General features: G+C 38.1%; 2 protein-coding genes and 2 pseudogenes across 4 annotated transcripts; all 4 read right to left on the reverse strand.

Annotated features, from left to right (window-relative positions):
* Positions 1-489: 489 nt before the first annotated feature.
* On the reverse strand, positions 490-9,793 carry LOC110771795 (protein ACCELERATED CELL DEATH 6-like; annotated as a pseudogene). Its single transcript, XR_015835331.1, has 3 exons — positions 9,002-9,793; positions 7,737-8,252; positions 490-1,128 (listed from the first exon to the last, which is right to left on the reverse strand). The product of XR_015835331.1 is annotated as a protein ACCELERATED CELL DEATH 6-like (transcript).
* Positions 6,653-7,365, reverse strand: LOC148295139 (uncharacterized; annotated as a pseudogene).
* A 13-nt stretch (positions 9,794-9,806) lies between the features above and the next one.
* Positions 9,807-10,181, reverse strand: LOC110771784 (protein ACCELERATED CELL DEATH 6-like). The gene has a single exon (XM_021976138.1). It carries the CDS (start codon positions 10,179-10,181, stop codon positions 9,807-9,809), a length of 375 nt encoding a protein of 124 aa, XP_021831830.1.
* A 1,113-nt stretch (positions 10,182-11,294) lies between these two features.
* LOC110771556 (Di-glucose binding protein with Kinesin motor domain-containing protein) lies at positions 11,295-16,912 on the reverse strand. Of its 2 annotated transcripts, XM_088251339.1 has the most exons (16): positions 16,623-16,912; positions 16,442-16,519; positions 16,134-16,217; positions 15,629-16,026; positions 15,325-15,535; positions 15,170-15,246; positions 14,983-15,082; positions 14,793-14,891; positions 14,528-14,704; positions 14,134-14,419; positions 13,534-13,695; positions 13,213-13,428; positions 13,071-13,108; positions 12,702-12,865; positions 12,452-12,577; positions 11,295-12,366 (listed from the first exon to the last, which is right to left on the reverse strand). In XM_088251339.1, the coding sequence occupies exons 1-16, from the start codon at positions 16,744-16,746 to the stop codon at positions 11,527-11,529; spliced, it is 3,180 nt and encodes a 1,059-aa protein (XP_088107465.1). In that variant the 5' UTR covers positions 16,747-16,912; the 3' UTR covers positions 11,295-11,526. The 2 variants fall into 2 exon arrangements, with proteins under 2 accessions (XP_088107465.1, XP_088107466.1); XM_088251340.1 differs by lacking the exon at positions 16,134-16,217 and having other exon boundaries at positions 16,623-16,911.
* Positions 16,913-17,248: the final 336 nt, after the last annotated feature.

Genomic DNA, 17,248 nt, shown 5'->3' on the forward strand with positions numbered 1-17,248 from the left:
CTTCCCACACCAAAAATCTTATCCGAAAATATTATCCAAATTAATTATTGAGGTAAAAAAATTTGTAAAAAAAACAAAAAAATGAATAGTAATTGCCCTTAGCCATGACAACGGGTGGAAACACAAAATATACTATTTGCAAGGGCAACCACTATTCACGTGAATAGTGGCTGCCCTAGCACCCCCTTTGCCATGGTAAGGGGCAAATGGGTGGAGTTGCTCTTATGCTTGCATCACGAAGCATATCTATATTTTATTATATTGATTTTTGCTCTAGGGCCCCCAAGTGTATGTGCTACTTTATTATAGAGGGGAAAAATGTGCCAGGTTTTATCTTCATTGTGAATTGCTGATAACATTTTCAATTGTACTTTGTCATTTTTATAATTGTACGTTATAATTTTTATAATTTTCTAATATTAAAAGATAAATACCATTCATAAAATAAGTATAAAACCCTATGATAAACCTAGACTCGGTTACGCGCGGTCAAATTTTACGGTCTTGCAGGCAGATATTTGCTTCCCTCTTCATTCTTGCTAAATGTGGATTATAGTTCCATGACGAAAACATAAAAGCATAAAACAACATAGAAAATAACAACCAGAGCATATTCTCAGTAGGACTCCCCCTGCCTTTATTATCCTGTACTGCCAAGAAGCCTGGAAAAAATGCAAAGACAAGTCCTCCAACAGAACACCGAAGGACAAGTGCAACCGTTTGGATTGCTAAGAAACTTTCCTGTAGTAATTCATTGTAAATCACAAAGGCTGATAGAAAGAAGGAGACAATGTTGGAACACATAAACACTTTAAAATATGCACTTCCGTCTAAAACCGCTTTCCCGTCACTTTTAACTCCTCCAGGAATGGTGAAACCTGCCGTGAACGTTACAGTTGCGATAAGTGTTGCTACCAGCAGTGTGGTATCGCGTCGTTCCATCTCACAATCCGAATAGAGTTGAGGCGTCTCTCTTGTGTTTGTGATTTTGGCCGATGTAGCGGATGTATTGTTCACCGGAGCTTCTGGTTTCTTGAAATCACGCCTGATTTGTTGTTGGAAAAATGGCACACTGACAGAGTACCCCAGGCGATTCCGCAAATTTAAAGTAGAAGTATCAAACAGCCGCTAAAACATAGAGAAATTGTGTAACCTTCTTCACTTAGATGGCGATCCTTAAATATGACAACATTTGTAGCCTACTGCCTGTCAATTTTCTCCTTCCAGCACAAAAAAATCATCTTCATAGTTATTGACGAACCAAATCACATTTTAGTCATTATTAATTTAGCATCGATGACAGAGGACAAAGTGTCCTAGGTGCAAAATATATTTTTTGTCTTCTCTTCGAAAGTTGAGGGAAAGTTTCAAACCCACCTACACAAAAAACATAATAATATAATATGCTCGTCTCAGTCGTCTCCTAGTATATATACATCCGCCCTGTCAAACCCTCGTACACTACAAACATAATTTAATGATGTGGACTTATTTTATGGTAAACATACCATGGCATTTGTCTATTGGCTAGTTAGAGGAACTCCAGTTTGACTCACCCACCTGATGCAGTCTAACTTGGTTTCTGCACCCCACAAGAATTGACAAGAAGAAGGATAGGGCATCAAATAACAAGAACACTTGGAATGATGGCTCGCCATATAAAACCGCCGTGCCGTTGCTTTTAAGTCCTTCCAACATGGTGAAAGTTACTGCAAATGTGACAGTTGCAACAAGCATTACTACTACTAGATTGGTATCTAATACTTTTGAGGCCGCCGCCTATGAAGAGGTAGCTTCCAACTTTTTTCTATTGTCCGTAAGAGCATCTCCAGCCTTGGCACAAGACTGGGCAAAAGGCCCCCCAAGGCAGCCCAAAGATGCTCCAGCGGAAGAAAAATGGCCCGGGCAAATGATGGGTCCCACCAAACTGGGCAAGCCCACGGGGAGATCTTGCCTGGGCAGTAGCCCAAAGGTGCTGACGTTAGGCGTGACGTCACGCTGACGTCAGCGCCTGACAGGGCCCAACGGAAAAATGCCACATGGCGCTTCCTGGGCGCTGCGATGGCTTTTTTCACAGAAATCTGACGGTCCTCTTTTTTTTTGGCCAAAAAAATTCCAAAAAAAGTCAAAAAAAATTTTAAAAAATACCAAAAAATACTGTATTTTTTCCCTATAAATACCTATCAATTTTACTCACTTTCCACACCAAATATTCATACACACTCTTCTCCTTCAAATATTTTTTACATTTCACTCCCATTTTTCTACTAGTTTCCATTTGTATCAAAAAACAAATGGCCTCTTATAGGGTGAAAATCTCATCTGAAATATGAGATTATAAATTTTTTTAAAAAAATCTTAAAATCTTATCTGACATGGACATGTGGCAACCAAATATCTTATCCGAAAATTTTATCCGAAAATGTTATCTGAAATTTGAGGTGATAATTTTATAATAAATAGTGACACGTGGCAACCGAAAATATTATCTGAAAAGCTTATCAAAATTAATGGTAAGTATAAAAAAATAGAAAATAAAGTACAATGAATAGTATTTGCCCGGGCAAGCCTTCCAAGGGTGGAACCAACTAAGGCAAGGCTGACACCATTCATGTGAATAGTACCAGCCCTTGCCTTGCCTTAGCCTTGCCTTAGCCTACATGGGTGGAGATGCTCTAAGAGCATTTCCAGCAGTTGCCCCTTGCCCCTTACAAAAAGTAATGTTAGTTTCCAACAGTTGCCCTAGTTTAGGGCAAACACTATTCATTTTTTTATTTTTTTCACAAATTTGTTTACTTAAATAATTAATTTGGACAATATTTTCGGATAAGATTTTTGGGTTCCTACGTGTCAATACTATTCATATCTCATAATCGGATAAAATTTTCGGTTTCAAATTTTAGATAAATTCAAATTTCAATGAAATTTCATCTGAATTTCATATTTCAGATATATTTCATCTGAATTTCAAATTTCATATAAATTTCATCTGAATTTCAAATTTCAGATAAGATTTTCACCCTATAAAATTGCATCACGTGTCATCCTTATCGGTCAAAATTTTTCTATAAAACCAGAGCCTCAACTCATACCTTTCACAACATATCTTCTCTTTATTTTCATTTCTCATTTTTAGAATTCATACTCCAATGGCAAACATGAACGAGGTCTTGGAGAGGCAAATGCCAGAATTTAGAGAAAGAAGGCGTAGACGAGCTGCAGGCAAAATGGCGCAGGCAGAACTGGATATGCAAATTGTCACAGCAGTGGCTATGCATGATGAAGAAAACCAGAGCTGCCGTGGTTCACGAGAAGGTCGTGGCCCGAATGTGGACAGACATAGACATTCTTGAGGTAAGAATCTTCTGGAAGATTATTTTATCCCAACTTCTCTGTACTATGATGTTGATTTTCGAAGGAGATATAGAATGCAACCCCAGTTTTTCAATACAGTCATGCATGATATTTGCAATTATGATGAATATTTTGTTCAAAAGAGAAATGCTGCTGGAAATTTAGGACTGCTTTCCGAGCAAAAGTTCACAGCTGTTATACGAATGTTGGCGTATGGCTCATCTGCTGATCAAGTGGATGAGATTTCCCGGATGGGGAAGTCCACTGCTTTGGAGACCTTGGTGAGATTTTGTGATGCAGTCAAAACTCTGTACACCAGGGACTACCTGCGCAGACCTACGCTCAGAGACCTGCAACGGCTTCTACAAAAAGCCGAAGAGAGAGGATTTTCAGGAATGGTTGGTAGCATCGACTGCATGCACTGGCAGTGGAAGAATTGTCTGATCGCTTGGCAAGGCGATTATGGGAATCGGAAAGGCCAAAAAAGCATCATCCTTGAAGCCGTTGCAGGTTTTGATACGTGGGTTTGGCATGCTTTCTTCGGAGTTGCCGGATCTCAAAATGACTTAAACGTCCTGGGTTAATCCTCGGTGTTCAATGATTTTTTGAGAGGTGAAGCCCCAAATATCACCTATCAAATCAACAATACCGTCTACCAAAATGGGTATTATCTAGCTGACGGCATCTACCCGAGGTGAACCATATTTGTCAAGTCAATTCCGCATCCCCGATCCCAGAAGCAAAATTTTTTTGCTACCTATCAAGAGGGGTACAGAAAAGATGTGGAGAGGTGCTTTGGTATCCTCCAAGCCCGATGGGCTATTATTAGGGGTGCGGCACATCTGTTTGATGAGGAGGTGCTGAGGAGCATAATGATGACATGCATCATCCTCCATAACATGATTGTGGAGGATGAGTATGATTACAATTCTGAAGACGTGTACGAACCGGATCCAATGAACACGATCTTGACACGAATTTATGAAAAACCTATGGGGCCAAATGGAGAACTAGTGCAGCATGAACCGTTGGTTAGGGACGGTGATGTAATGACCCGTATGATTGATCGATATACGAAGATGCAATCGCCTTACATTCATGAACGACGTCAAGTTGACTTGATTGAGCATTTATGGGCTGTGAAAGGCAATGACGGTGAATGAAGTGAAGTGAAGAAGTTTGTTTTATTTATTATGTTTATGTTTTATTTTTTGTTATGCTTTTTTTGTTTAATGCTTTGGTTGTGGTTTGTTTATTTTTAATGCTTTGGATGTGGTTTGTTTTTTTATGTATGGAATGTTTTTAATAAAAAGGTATTTTATTGAATGCATGAATTACAACTAATTTTCAAAATAAAACATTAAAATACAATGAAAATAAAATACATGAATTACAACTAATTTTCAAAATAAAACATTAAAATACAATGAAAATAAAAGGCAAGCAAACTAACTTAATGGTTTTGATCATTTAACCAATCTGTGTTGCTAGGTCCATCGTCACGAAAAAGTCTTCGTTTCATAACATCCCTTCGTTCTAGCTTCCAAAATTGTTTTGTTTCAGGGGACATATGGCTTGTATCCATGGCCATGGTTTCCAGATCATGCTTCTCTTTGTTTTGCTTGCGTAGATACTCCCTTTCTTTTACACATTCCGCTTGAAATATCCTCTCATCTTCTTGGTTTTTCTTCTCAATTTCAAGTCTCATGGCGCCTTGCCTTGCAATTTCCTCCAAAAATTTAGATGAATTACTAGTAGAATTACTCACTCTCTTCACCTTCGCCGCCTTTCTCCCAATAGGCCTCGGCTCCTTTTGGATGGGTGAGTCTTCGCTCATCGGGGAATCGAGAGGCGAATCCGATGCCATTGAATTATAGAGTGGCGTCTCATTCAACACAATGGTCGGACCCGTGGAAATAATTCTGAAACGTTTGCAATTTTTGACTACCTCCCAACATTCATGATGGCTAAAAGATTTTTTTTCCTTGACTAGTAGCACCAAACCACATTTGTGCTTGCACAATCTATTTATAAAAAAATATTGGAAATACAAGAAACATTAAAAAAATATTGGCAATGCAAGAAACATTAAAAAATATTGGCAATGCAAGAACTATTAACAAAATAATGGGTATTTATGAAATATTATCAAAATATTGACAATGCAAGAAACATTTATAATTAAAAAAAATGAGAACATTAAAATTAATAAAACAAAAATTACAAATAATTTACCTCATCGGTAAGATTTTCCCCGCTTCTACGGTTGTCCATTGCTTTTGCCAAAGTATTTCTCCATTTCCCCAACTCTTTATTGAGAATTTTCCACATACTAGACAATGCTATTTCCGTACGGGTCGAACCCGATCTTTCACAAAATTCGGAATGAATTTTTTTCCACATTTGAAAGAATTTTATCTCATTGCCCGTGACAGGACAATGAGAAATTTGGACCCAACACTCACAGAACAAAACATCTTCCATGGTGCTCCATGCCCCAACACCGTCGATAGAAGAAGCCATAAAGATGATAAAGAAAAATAAAACTTGAAAGTGAATAAAATGTTGAGTAAAAAGTGAATAATAGTAGAGGTAGAAGAAAATGTATGAGGATTTGGTGTTGAAAGTGAAGAGTAGTGGTAGGTATTTATAGAAAAAAAAAAAAAAAAAAAATATTCCAGTATTTTTTGGTTTTTTTTTTTTAAAAATTCGGATTTTTTTTCATATTTTTATAGCAAAAATATTGGCTACCGTTGAATTGGAGAGAGAACTGCGATCGGAGCGCCCAGACGATGCCACGTGTCCCAGAGCCGTTGGGCGCGCGCAGGGCTAACATCATCGATGACGTTAGCACGCGGAGTTCAAATTTTTTTTACCATTGGCGCGTTTACGGTAAAAAAATTTAAACTCCGCGTGCTGACACCATTGATGACGTCAGCCCGCCCGAGTTTTGGATCTGGGGCTGGACCTGCTCTCGGGCCAGCCTTAGCTGCTGGGACCCGTTTTTCACCCAAAACCCCCCCAACCCGAGTCCAAAACTAGTTGCTAGAAATGCTCTAATTGCTGATGTGCTAGATGTATTTTTCTGATTTGGATATTCCAAGGTTGTTTGGGCTCCTTAGTGGATGAGTTCCCTTAATAATGTATGATTTTGGTGGGACATTGTGGATGCCCTACAAAAGTATGAAACAAAAACAAAAAACACCATAAAAAGTTGACAAAACTTATGTTGAGGAAACCAATAACAAACACTTATAACTAATAAACCAATAATAACAAACACTTATGATAAGTGCTTCTAAATTACGCGGTTGCTGACTTGTCTCTCCCTGAGCTTTTGATATACAAACGTAACAACGGGGATGAGAGCAAATGCTATAACAAAAAGTTGGAAGATATTGAGAAAAATATCAACTGGACTTGGTCCAATGGGAATAATTTGAAGTGGACCTTTGTTGTGGCCTTTGGGCGTCACTGAAGCCGCGACCGAAACAAAAGCTACCAGCAACCCTCCAATGGAATACTGAATGAGTCTTGCAGGTGTGGCTACTTTTTTTGGTGAAAACCAAGGTATACCCCGCGCGATTGCGGGGACTAACCCTCGAGATACTGACAGAAAACGTATTGGATTTGATTCGTTATAGATCGCAAGAATTGCCAGAACGAAGGATACCTGGTTGAAAAGCGGAAATAATTTGTAATAATAATTTTCGAATAAAACCGGTGTCCCGTCAGTTTAAATCCTCCCGGAGGGGTTAATGCCGCTGCAAAAGTGACGGTTGCGATAAGTGTCGTTACCACTAGCTTCGTATAGAGTCTTTTCAGGGCCTGATTTGAACTAGCTTGAGCCCCTTTTTGCCTCTTATGTCCAATGGCGGCTGGTGTGCAGGGCGTATCCTTCTTCGAAGGTTTTACTTTGTTGAAATCATTCCTGATTTTTTGTTGGAAAAATGTACCACCCACGGAGGGCCCCAACTGTTGCAACACTGGACATATGTTGATAAATTCCGAGAGAGAGAGAGAGAGAGAGAGAGAGTGAGTACACCATAGAACATGTCAAAATGACTGATTCTTTTTAACCTAACTTCACTCACTGAGTGGGTAATAAACTATACAAATGATAAAGAGAACACATTATTGTATCACGTTGTATGTCACATCTCTAAACCTGCTTGTATTGGTGGAATCTACTTCTACTAAGACACGTACACAAGGTGATAGCATAATGCAATCTCCTTAATATTACTCTAAAAAATTAATAGATCAATTTTTAATTCATTAATCATTAGATGGATAGGGCCATATGGAGAATATCTTTCTTTTTTCTTCTTCTTTGTTTTGTATGGTTTCCCGCTTGAACATAGAATCTATTGCATGCGTACCTGTTCTTCAACACATTGACCAAGAAAAATATCAATGGCTTGTGAGAGATTTTTATTGATAGCAGTCCCGTCCACTCTACGGTCAGACGTCAAAATGTCAATAATTTCAATCTTTTTGTAAATAACCGCCATATGCAGAGGAGTGTTTCCGTCTTTGTCAGCTTCATTAATAAGTCCTGCAAGCTTAGGCGTCCTTAATATGTACTTAACCACACCTCTTTGTCCACCTAAAAGTGCAGCATGAAGAGCCGTTTGGCCTTTTGAGTTAAGCAAATCACAAGTATCAGGCCCGAATTAGCTCCCCCATCACCTTGGTGTGGCCTGCATAGGCTGCGACATGGAGAGCTGACATTTTAGAGTTGTCCAGCATGTAACAAGTTGAGCTATCACATTTCACCAGTAGTCGAGTCGCTTCAACGTGCCCTGTGAATGCTGCGTAGTGCAAGGGGGTCCATCCAATAGCATCAACTTCTCTGATTATGTCTTGATTTTTGGACATCATCATCTTGACAACGCCTACGTACCATGTTTCATGTATAAACATTATTGGACCCAAATGGAGTTATAGTCAACAAAAACAATCCTTGTTATATAAAAGTAACAGATTTCGTAGTGTTAGTTCCATATAAAACTGCAGCATGAAGAGCCGTTTAGGTTATATATATACAATCCCTTTATATTGAGGGATCCCTCAAAATTTGAGGGACACCGTTTGGGGTCCTCTATGATTTTTTTTTTCAAAGATCCAAACCATCTATGTTTTAAGTCTACATCATAGATTATTCTTGCAAAAAATTAGAAAAATTGGAAACCGTTTCGATATCTAATTGTATCATACAAAATCAATGAACACGGTGCTTCAAGAAAGTATTAAAATTTCAATAATTCAATTTAGTGGTCAAAAGATATCGGATTCAAGTGATTTTTTGTAGAGATGATCTTTGAATGAGTATCTACAAAATAGACGGTTTGGATTAGTGAAAAACAATACGAAATGAGCCCTACAAGGGTATTTCTCAAATAAACTAATTTAAAGAATTCCTCAATAGAAACTCTCTGTGTATATATATATATATATATATATATATATATATATATATATATATATATATATATATGCGTGTGTGTTCATTTAAGTACCTACGTCCGTAGTAAGTCCACCTTTATTTTTCGTATTAATATAATATGACACCACACAGCATACCCATATACTAATGAATCGAGCTCGAAAGCTCTTACAATTAGGTGATTGCATGTTTGCGTACCTTTGTCTATGAGTTTTTCTTGAGTCACTGCCACATGCAAAGCTGTCAGTCCGTTAGTCCCTCGGAAAGAAGGAGAAATGTCGGACTCGTAAGCCTGTAAAATACAATGAGCAATGTTTGGAGATCTTTTTCTAACAGCAAGGAACAAGGGTGACTCCTCTGCTTTATTTGTAATACGACACAATCGAGGATCAGCTTTCATTAACAGAATCACAACTTCCTCGTGATTATATCGAACAGCAAGATGCAACGCTGTGTCGTTATCCGAGTTAGTCACTCGGAGTAACTTGTTACGAGATTCACCATCAGCTCTTTCCATGTGATGAAGCTTTTTCTTCGCATGTTGAATGAGCAACTTTACTATTTCATGACAGCCTACTCTTAGCCTACTCTTGAAGCAACGTGTAGAGGAGTGTCATCTTTCTTGTTGGTGGCCCAAAACAGCTGATCAAATTGATCGGCATCGACATTTTTGAAGAAATCTATTTGCTTGAATTCAGCGGAAATATGAAGAATATTGTTGTCTTTAGGCGTCTTCTGTTGGAGAAGATCAATTGATGCACCGCCATCTCTAATTTTTTCCCTTAAGAAACCAACATCACCTGATGTTGCCGCCTCATACAGGGAAGGATCCATGGCTATGGCTAGCTAGCTTTGGTCTCTCTCTCTCTCTCTCTGTGTGTCTCTCTCTCTCTCTCTCTCAAAGTAGTGGGCAAAGCACCTATTAATTATTGCAATACAAGCTGTGTATTGCTTACGGCTTTAATTTATTCTCTCTTACCAGCCATGATCAGAATCTCACTCATTATTGCAAATTAGTCATTTGAAGTAGCTGCTTATGAGCTTCGCTATCGGTTGATCTGCTTTCCTCATCGGCTTCTTGTACATGTAGCATCTTCTTTGTGTGCTCAATGAGGAACTTTACTACTTGATCACAGCCTCCTCTGGCAGCAACATGCAGGGGAGTGCCTCCCTTCTCGTTGGTAGCCCAAAACAACGAAGACTGATCATCAAGTTCTTTGAAGAACTCTATTTGCTTGAATTCAGCCGCAACGTGAAGAGTATTGTTTCCTTTAGGTGTTTTCTGAAGAAGAAGGTCAATTGATACATCACCGTCTTTCATTCTTCTCAAGAACCCAACGTCACCCGACCTTGCAGCCTCATGCAAGGAAGGCTCCATCAAGTTACATGAACTCTCTCTAACTCTCTTCAAAGTATGAAATAATCTAAAAAGATGGAAACTGCATACATTCAGTAGAATCAGTCCATGACTGTATATATAAAAGTACTAGGTTGTCCATTTCAAAAAGAAAAAGGATACTAGGTTGTCTCTCTTGCACGGTATGTCCTCAACTTTGCTGTGTATTTTTTATTCAAATAAACAGGAAAAAAAATTGCTATGCGTAAGAAAAGAATAAAGATGAGTTGTGATGTACTTTTGATAAATGATCTGGTCTTATATTATCCCCTTTGATAAATGAGACCACATAACCAAATAACAAATTAGAGAGCAAAAGTACCTTAGATCAATTTATTATGTTGGATTCTATGCTGTTTTGTTAAGTAAAATCAACAAAGAAAGCATTTAGGCTACCTTGGTTCTGAGTTCAAATCTTATAAACAGTCACAGTTGTAGAATCAAAATCAAAACAACCAAGCAACAAAAGTTACCTTGAGCCTTTTTGCTTGTACAAGTTACTGCCGTCAGCGCCGTGTGCAAAGCTGTAACACCATTGATCCCTGGAACGGACACATTGATGATGGACACTGATTCAAAATAGACTCTTGTCTTCTCTACGTATCTTCTAGTCTCTAGTATGCTGTTTATACGCTTATTGATATCAAACAGAGAGTACCGAATATGGTTGGATAGGTGGACAATGCAGAAGGGTTCCCATTTTATTTACTTCTTTCTTTATCAATCAAACAATGCCCTGGCATTCTAATAAAGCAAAGCATTCAATGATCTGGTTTTATATTATTTATTTTGATAAATGAGACCCAGAGAAACAAGTATCGAATAGCTGAGCAAAACAAGTATTTTCGATTAATTTATTATTTCGAATATTATGTTGTTTTGTACTGTAAAATCAACAGAGAAAAAATTAATAAAAAGAAGGAGAAAGAGAATAATGTTCTACTAAAGACTCAATTCTTCATCAATGGAACTTCAGGGTTCCTCATCTTTATCAACAAAACAGTTCCTGGTATTTTAACAAGTTTAGCCAGTCTCATTATAACAACAAGAAAACAAAAGAAATATCCATGCACCAAAACTTCTTTTTGTAAAAGAATTTTGATAAGTGTCACGAGAAAGCGCATACCATTTGACATTTCAAAACTTAATTTGTAATTCTGTACATTAGTAGATGCATCAAGATGATCAAATATAAGAAATAAACAAATAATTAGTATCGTCCAAAATAATCCACCTCTCTATCTCCCTCTCTCTCCCCATGCGTGCAGGCTACAAGAATATAACCCCTATGGTGACCATAGCTAAACAAATTACATATACATCATCTTCAGCTTTTAATTGCAGTTCTCCCTGCTGTACCAATCATATTCCATCCCCTCTCCTTTTCCCTTTGACTATTATTCTTCTGACTTTCTTTGGTTCCAGCTCTTCTACCATTTCCTAGTAACACTCTGTGTGCCAACCTCCCTCGACTTCCTATTGAGACCCTTACCTTCTCCATCCCTACATTCACACCTTTTCTCATGTGTGGTGGCATTGGGGATTTTATCTGAGTTCTCTTTTGGAGGCTTCGTCTCAGTATGCTGTTTAGCTTCTTGCATCCATTTCTGATTACTTTAGGACTGCTACAAGGTGTCTGTTCAGGCAAGCAGTCAGTCTCAGACACATCTGCATCAACTTTCTTATCAGCATCGTATGCTATTGGTGCCAATGGTAATACATGCGGTGGGGATTGGACACGGTATGGTACACTTGGGAGTGGGATTAGAGAGTTGCGCCTTGGAGCAGAGGTTGCTGGAATCCGCTGAAATATTGGACAAATAGATGCCCTTCCAGTTTTTTTCGGAACAAGAAATTGTTCAGCCATCTCAGGGTTGTTTTCTTTCTCTGTTGGATCAATATGCTTGACAAAACCATCCATTGTATGAAGTGGTACTGGGGGTTTGTTGGTGGTCTTCTCCATTAGTGGTTGAAGAGGGTTTACTTGGTCTTTTCCCAATGTAACGGCTGCTAAAGGTCGGTTTGTAAGAGGTGGCCTTGTGGGTGCTGTAGTTTGCTCCTCTTGTTGATGTTTCACTTGCTGCTGGTGCTGCTCAGCTATCTTCATGTCCACGTGCTGACGTGCTAGCTTTCTCTCAATTAAAAGTTGTGATTCCAATTCTTTTACCTGCAAAATGAACTAGATTAGTACCTATAATTCTGTTACTTGTATGCATACAAAGCTATTAAAAAATACACTTGCTATACAATACCTTGTCTTGCAGGTTTTTGTTTTTCAGGTCTCTCTCTTTTATCTTCAATTCCAATCCATGGACTGTTTCCTCCATCTTCCGGATCTGTACATCTTTGCTCTTAACATCTAGCTTGGTTTTCTCAAACTAGCAAATAAGATTCGAGATTGTTAGAAATGTAATAGATTAAGCATTCAACCACAGAATAAAAACAAAACATAAGGTTAAACAAAAATGGGAATCTGCAGTTGTGTCAAGCAAAGAATTGTACCATCTGTTTGTATCTCAAAAGTTCAAAAGTGTCCAGTTGTCTCTTTGCTGGACCCAACTCTATCCCTCTCACTCTACTTGCAAAGTTCAGTGAGCAAAGGGTCTCACTCAAATCGTTTTCATTAGGATTTATCTGAACAAACATGAGTGTCTTCGAGTCTCCTCCTAAAACAAGAAAACATATGCATTAGTTTTACATTTTTGTGTCTGATAAACTAAGATATCTTGGACCAAAAAAAGGATATATATATCAGAAGTTTAATTTCATCTCAAGTAAATGGAGAAAAATAAATGTGAAGTTGGAACATTAAACAACTCAGTTAGAATTGTTGATTCATCTTTGACTTCTTCTGTGATCCCATTGAAGTACCTAGAGAGTCTTGAAGCAAGTGGGTAAGCTTAGAGTTCCTGCACATAAGCATAATTTAGTAAAAGAAAGTTATAGCTCGATAAGTTGGCCAGTTTGCACATTTAGAGTATTCAAACAAAGGACTAATTGTTACTTATATAACCTGAAAGGTATGTGTGAGCTTTTAGTTGCAAGGGAAGATATGACATCACCAAGGGCCGATAGAGATCTATTTATATTTTGAGTTTCCTTGAGTCGTTCTCCTTGCACTTCTGTCTTTGCTACACGTTCGCTCCCTGCTAGATCAACCAACCAAAGCTTGCTTCTTGTGCATTCGCCATTCAACAAATTCTCCCCCTTCACCATTACACAGTGTATGCTGCATTAAGGAAAAAACCACTCTAACATTTAGCAATCTATCTTTAGACCACATCCTGTTTGATGAAAATTAAAACAAATTTGACTGTAACCAAGATAAACCGACCAGTGCGATCGGCTGCTATGCTCATTGGCATTGGTTGAGCCAACAGCCCTTGCATTACTGCCAGTTTGCAGAACTTCCCAGACTTCACTCATGTTGTTTACCTGTGCCTCAACCAGTCCTGGAACATGATGTATCCCTTCACCGACTTGCCTTATTTCAAGCCTACAAAATCATCGCAATACTGTGAGATGCTATAATCTTGAATAATCATAACTTCCCATCCTTCACACTTGTGAAAGACAAGTGGAACTGCAAGAGAATCCGACATATTAGTGAATCGTCAGAAGTGAAAAAATATCAACAAGTAGGAGCAAAGATGGATATGGAAACTTAACTATGCAGTTCACATTTTGAGAGAAGGAACGTTAAGAAATGGCTAAGATGTGGAAAATGAGAGCCTATACTGCTATTCTAAGTGCCAACTAAATGAGTGGAAACTTATGAAAATAAAGTATGTCTAATTATGACAAATGACTTCCCATCTATACATGAAGTTAAAAGAAACCACAAATCAAGAAATATACAATAATATAAGGATGTTTCATCAGATTAAGTTGGAAGGAGAAAAAATAAGAGAGATGGTTTAAGTATCTCTTCAACCTTTTGGAAGCTGCTCCCGGCTGATTCCCTGAAACTAGTAAATCTCGTATTTGTTCATTGTAGACTTCTAACACACTAACAGATACATCATATTGATATAACTTTTCTCGCTCTCTAATCGTACGAAACAATTCCTCAAGAGTCCTAAAATTGACTCCCCGAGCTTCTTCTGTGCCCTCCATTGTAAAAGTTTTTCCACTTCCAGTCTGCCCATATGCAAAGATGCAGACATTGTACCCATCTAGAACTGAGCTTGCAAATGGAGCTGTGTCTTTGAAAACATCAGCTAAATAGGACAAAGAAAAAGGATACATATTACTGTAATGAACTTTTGTACTTCAATTGATATACAAGACAAACAAAATAAAAAACTCTTATATAACTGTTTACAAACCTTGGTCTGCTTGAGGGCCAAATACAGCATCAAACTTGAAGGTCCTTCTAGTAGCCCCACTTGATTTGATATTGAGCTCACCATCTTTAGCAGATTCAAAATCAATAGCCATTGAAGCTCCTGCTGCAACTTCCTCAGTGTTTAGAGGCCTGCACCTGCAAAAGACCCTTATGTTTCCTACGAGCAAACAAAATAAATGTCAGAAACTCACTTCAATCTCGTACCTGCTTGGACCTCTCTTAGTCAAAAATAGCATACTCCTAACCTTTCAACTCTAACACCTTGTTGTAGAGTTCTTTCCGTTCTTTGGCCCCTTCAATAAACTTAGTCTTCAAATCTTTATGCAAATTTACTTGCTGATTTACTATTGGAAAAAAAATATAAAAAAATTAGCAAGAATCAGAAAGAGCAAAACAAATATCATATCTCTAAATAAAAACATGGCATGTACTTACAAGTGGACTGAATAGTAGACCTCACTTCATTCATATCTTCAATGCATTTCTTATATGCCAATGCCTCTTCTGATAGCTTGATGTGGTCCATTTTCATAATCTGTCGAATGAAACTTTTTAAAACACTGTAATCATATATAGTGTAATCAAAGGGCACCTTTGTATTTTTATTTTTACAACTTAATACCTTAAGTTTTCTTGTCAAATCTCTCAATGACGAGAACCATCTGCTCTTCTCTTTCACTTGTCCCTCGATGGCAAAAGCTGCAACAGACAAGCATCAATGTACCATGTTTACAGATGGTTCAAATGGTTAACAGGCACAGGACATTATTACCATACCCAAAGATCCAACATGCATGGACTTGCGCATAAGTTCGTTTTGGAGTTCCTTCAGAGACTTCCAAGCTTCTTGGCATTCTTTACTCTTGGATTGGTCTTTCTTTTTAAGCTCCTCCAATGCACTCCTCATCTCTTGTAATTCTTTTTTCTGTTTCTCATACCCTATTAGCAGCTTATGATAGTCTCCTTCAACGTTGGCATTGCCATTATCCTGCAATGACATAATTTGCACAAAATATCAAAGTCTGTCCTATTTTTCCATCTGAATAATATTGAACCTGAGAGGGATTACAAGAATTTTTACTTCAGGTGATTTGCAGTTTTCCATTTGAGAATCACCACCCAGGAAATCATCTGTGCAACCTCCATTGTTGCTTATATCAGGAAGGGAACCTTCCTTCAACTTGTCCTCAATGGCAGAAGGCGGAAGAAGCTCGAATGAAGCTTCAGGAGACAAATCTTCTTTAAAAGTTTGGCACAATGTGTTTGAGAACTTTACAGTTGGAGTTTTATGGGTATCTGTAACTTGGGAGTCGTTGATTCCGTTCTCGAAAGAGAGCTCGATAGAAGAATCCATCTTCTGATGGAATTTACCATCCAAGAACTCGGGGGAATCTCCATAGCTGGTTTGGGGTATATCGGGTGACCCAGAACAGATCACCAAATCAGGAGAGGTAAGTGAAAATCCTACCATGGACCGGCCTGAAATGTATCATAAATAAATCAAAATTCTTGAAAATCTTGAAGTCAAATCCAAGATTTTTGCCCAATCTTTTGTTCACAGAAAAGGAAAGACTAGTCTAATTTACCATCAAGACCATCATTTGCAACTGGGTCACTGAACTTTGGTGTACTAATGACTTCTGTGTATTGATAACTTTCCCCAGAACAATCTACACCCACGAAAAATCAAAAAATCAAATTTATCTTCCACTGTTATGATCTGTCCTAGATTCGAATTGGCTCCATGTTCTTGACTAAATTACAGTTAAAATAGTTCCATTACACAAGTAGACATATAGTGCAATTCTCCCAATTGGGATTTAGAGAACACAAATAAAAAGATTACTGAGAAACTAGAAAGAACTAAAAGGAAGTTTTTTTTTCATGAAATTACCTTCATTTGCATTGGCATAAGAAGAAGAATCAGGATCCACCATTGTCAAACGTTGCAATTGCGAGCAAAGCAAAGTGTCTGCCAAAGTAGAAGAAGGGTATCAAGAAATTAGAGAAGCCATGAAAATAAAATCTTGCGCAGTTCTGTATGCCGGAGTTCTGAAGTGGGTTTTCAAACTTACAGTCAGAGTGAGAGTTGGCAGTGGAAACGGAGCTGTTTTGCTGCGAAGAAACGTCAGTGAGGAGAAGAGGGTCGTGCTCATGCTCGAACAAAGAATGGCATTGCTTATGCTGCTCCTCCTCCATTGATAAAACGACAATTGTACTAAATACACTGTTTTTGAATTCAAGTAATCAAAGACTGTGATGATGATGATGGCAATCTCTTTATTGCGCAAAAGAAAGAGAACCCAAAAAGGAAGAAGCGCTTTTGAATCTTCACAGAGAAAGAAAGGCGTTATTTTCGTTGGCGCATTCAATCTCCGTTATTCTTTGGAGGCAACTGACCGTTGGCTTTTTTTCGAATTTTGAAATTTCTTGACCGGGTGCACCAGCCAAATGAGGCTGCCACGTGGTACCTGTTAATCTTTCCTCGCGTGCTGCTGAGTGGCTTTTTCCCTTTGTATTTGTTTTTTGGCTAAACCAGATAGATTTGTGATTCTTTGATTCTTTGTAATTTGGCTTGATTTCCACTTGTGAATCTTTATCCATGTAATTTGATTTAGTTACAATTAAACACTTGAATCTTTATTTTTTTTTTACTGACGTATCAACATGTGTGGATTTTTAGGCCTTGTGGTTCTACTCC

Source organism: Prunus avium, chromosome 4, assembly GCF_965620075.1.
Source record: "Prunus avium chromosome 4, drPruAviu1.hap1.1, whole genome shotgun sequence".
Taxonomy (NCBI): domain Eukaryota; kingdom Viridiplantae; phylum Streptophyta; class Magnoliopsida; order Rosales; family Rosaceae; genus Prunus; species Prunus avium.

Excerpts from the sequence above, each read along its gene's own strand:
- LOC110771556 (XM_088251339.1), bottom strand. The coding sequence starts at position 16,746 with ATGGAGGAGGAGCAGCATAAGCAATGCCATTCTTTGTTCGAGCATGAG. Across the intron at positions 14,420-14,527 it reads TGGCCCTCAAGCAGACCAAG|CTGATGTTTTCAAAGACACA; the intron begins GTTTGTAAACAG and ends TGTCCTATTTAG. Across the intron at positions 12,367-12,451 it reads ACAAAAACCTGCAAGACAAG|GTAAAAGAATTGGAATCACA; the intron begins GTATTGTATAGC and ends TTCATTTTGCAG.
- LOC110771784 (XM_021976138.1), bottom strand. The coding sequence starts at position 10,181 with ATGGAGCCTTCCTTGCATGAGGCTGCAAGGTCGGGTGACGTTGGGTTC.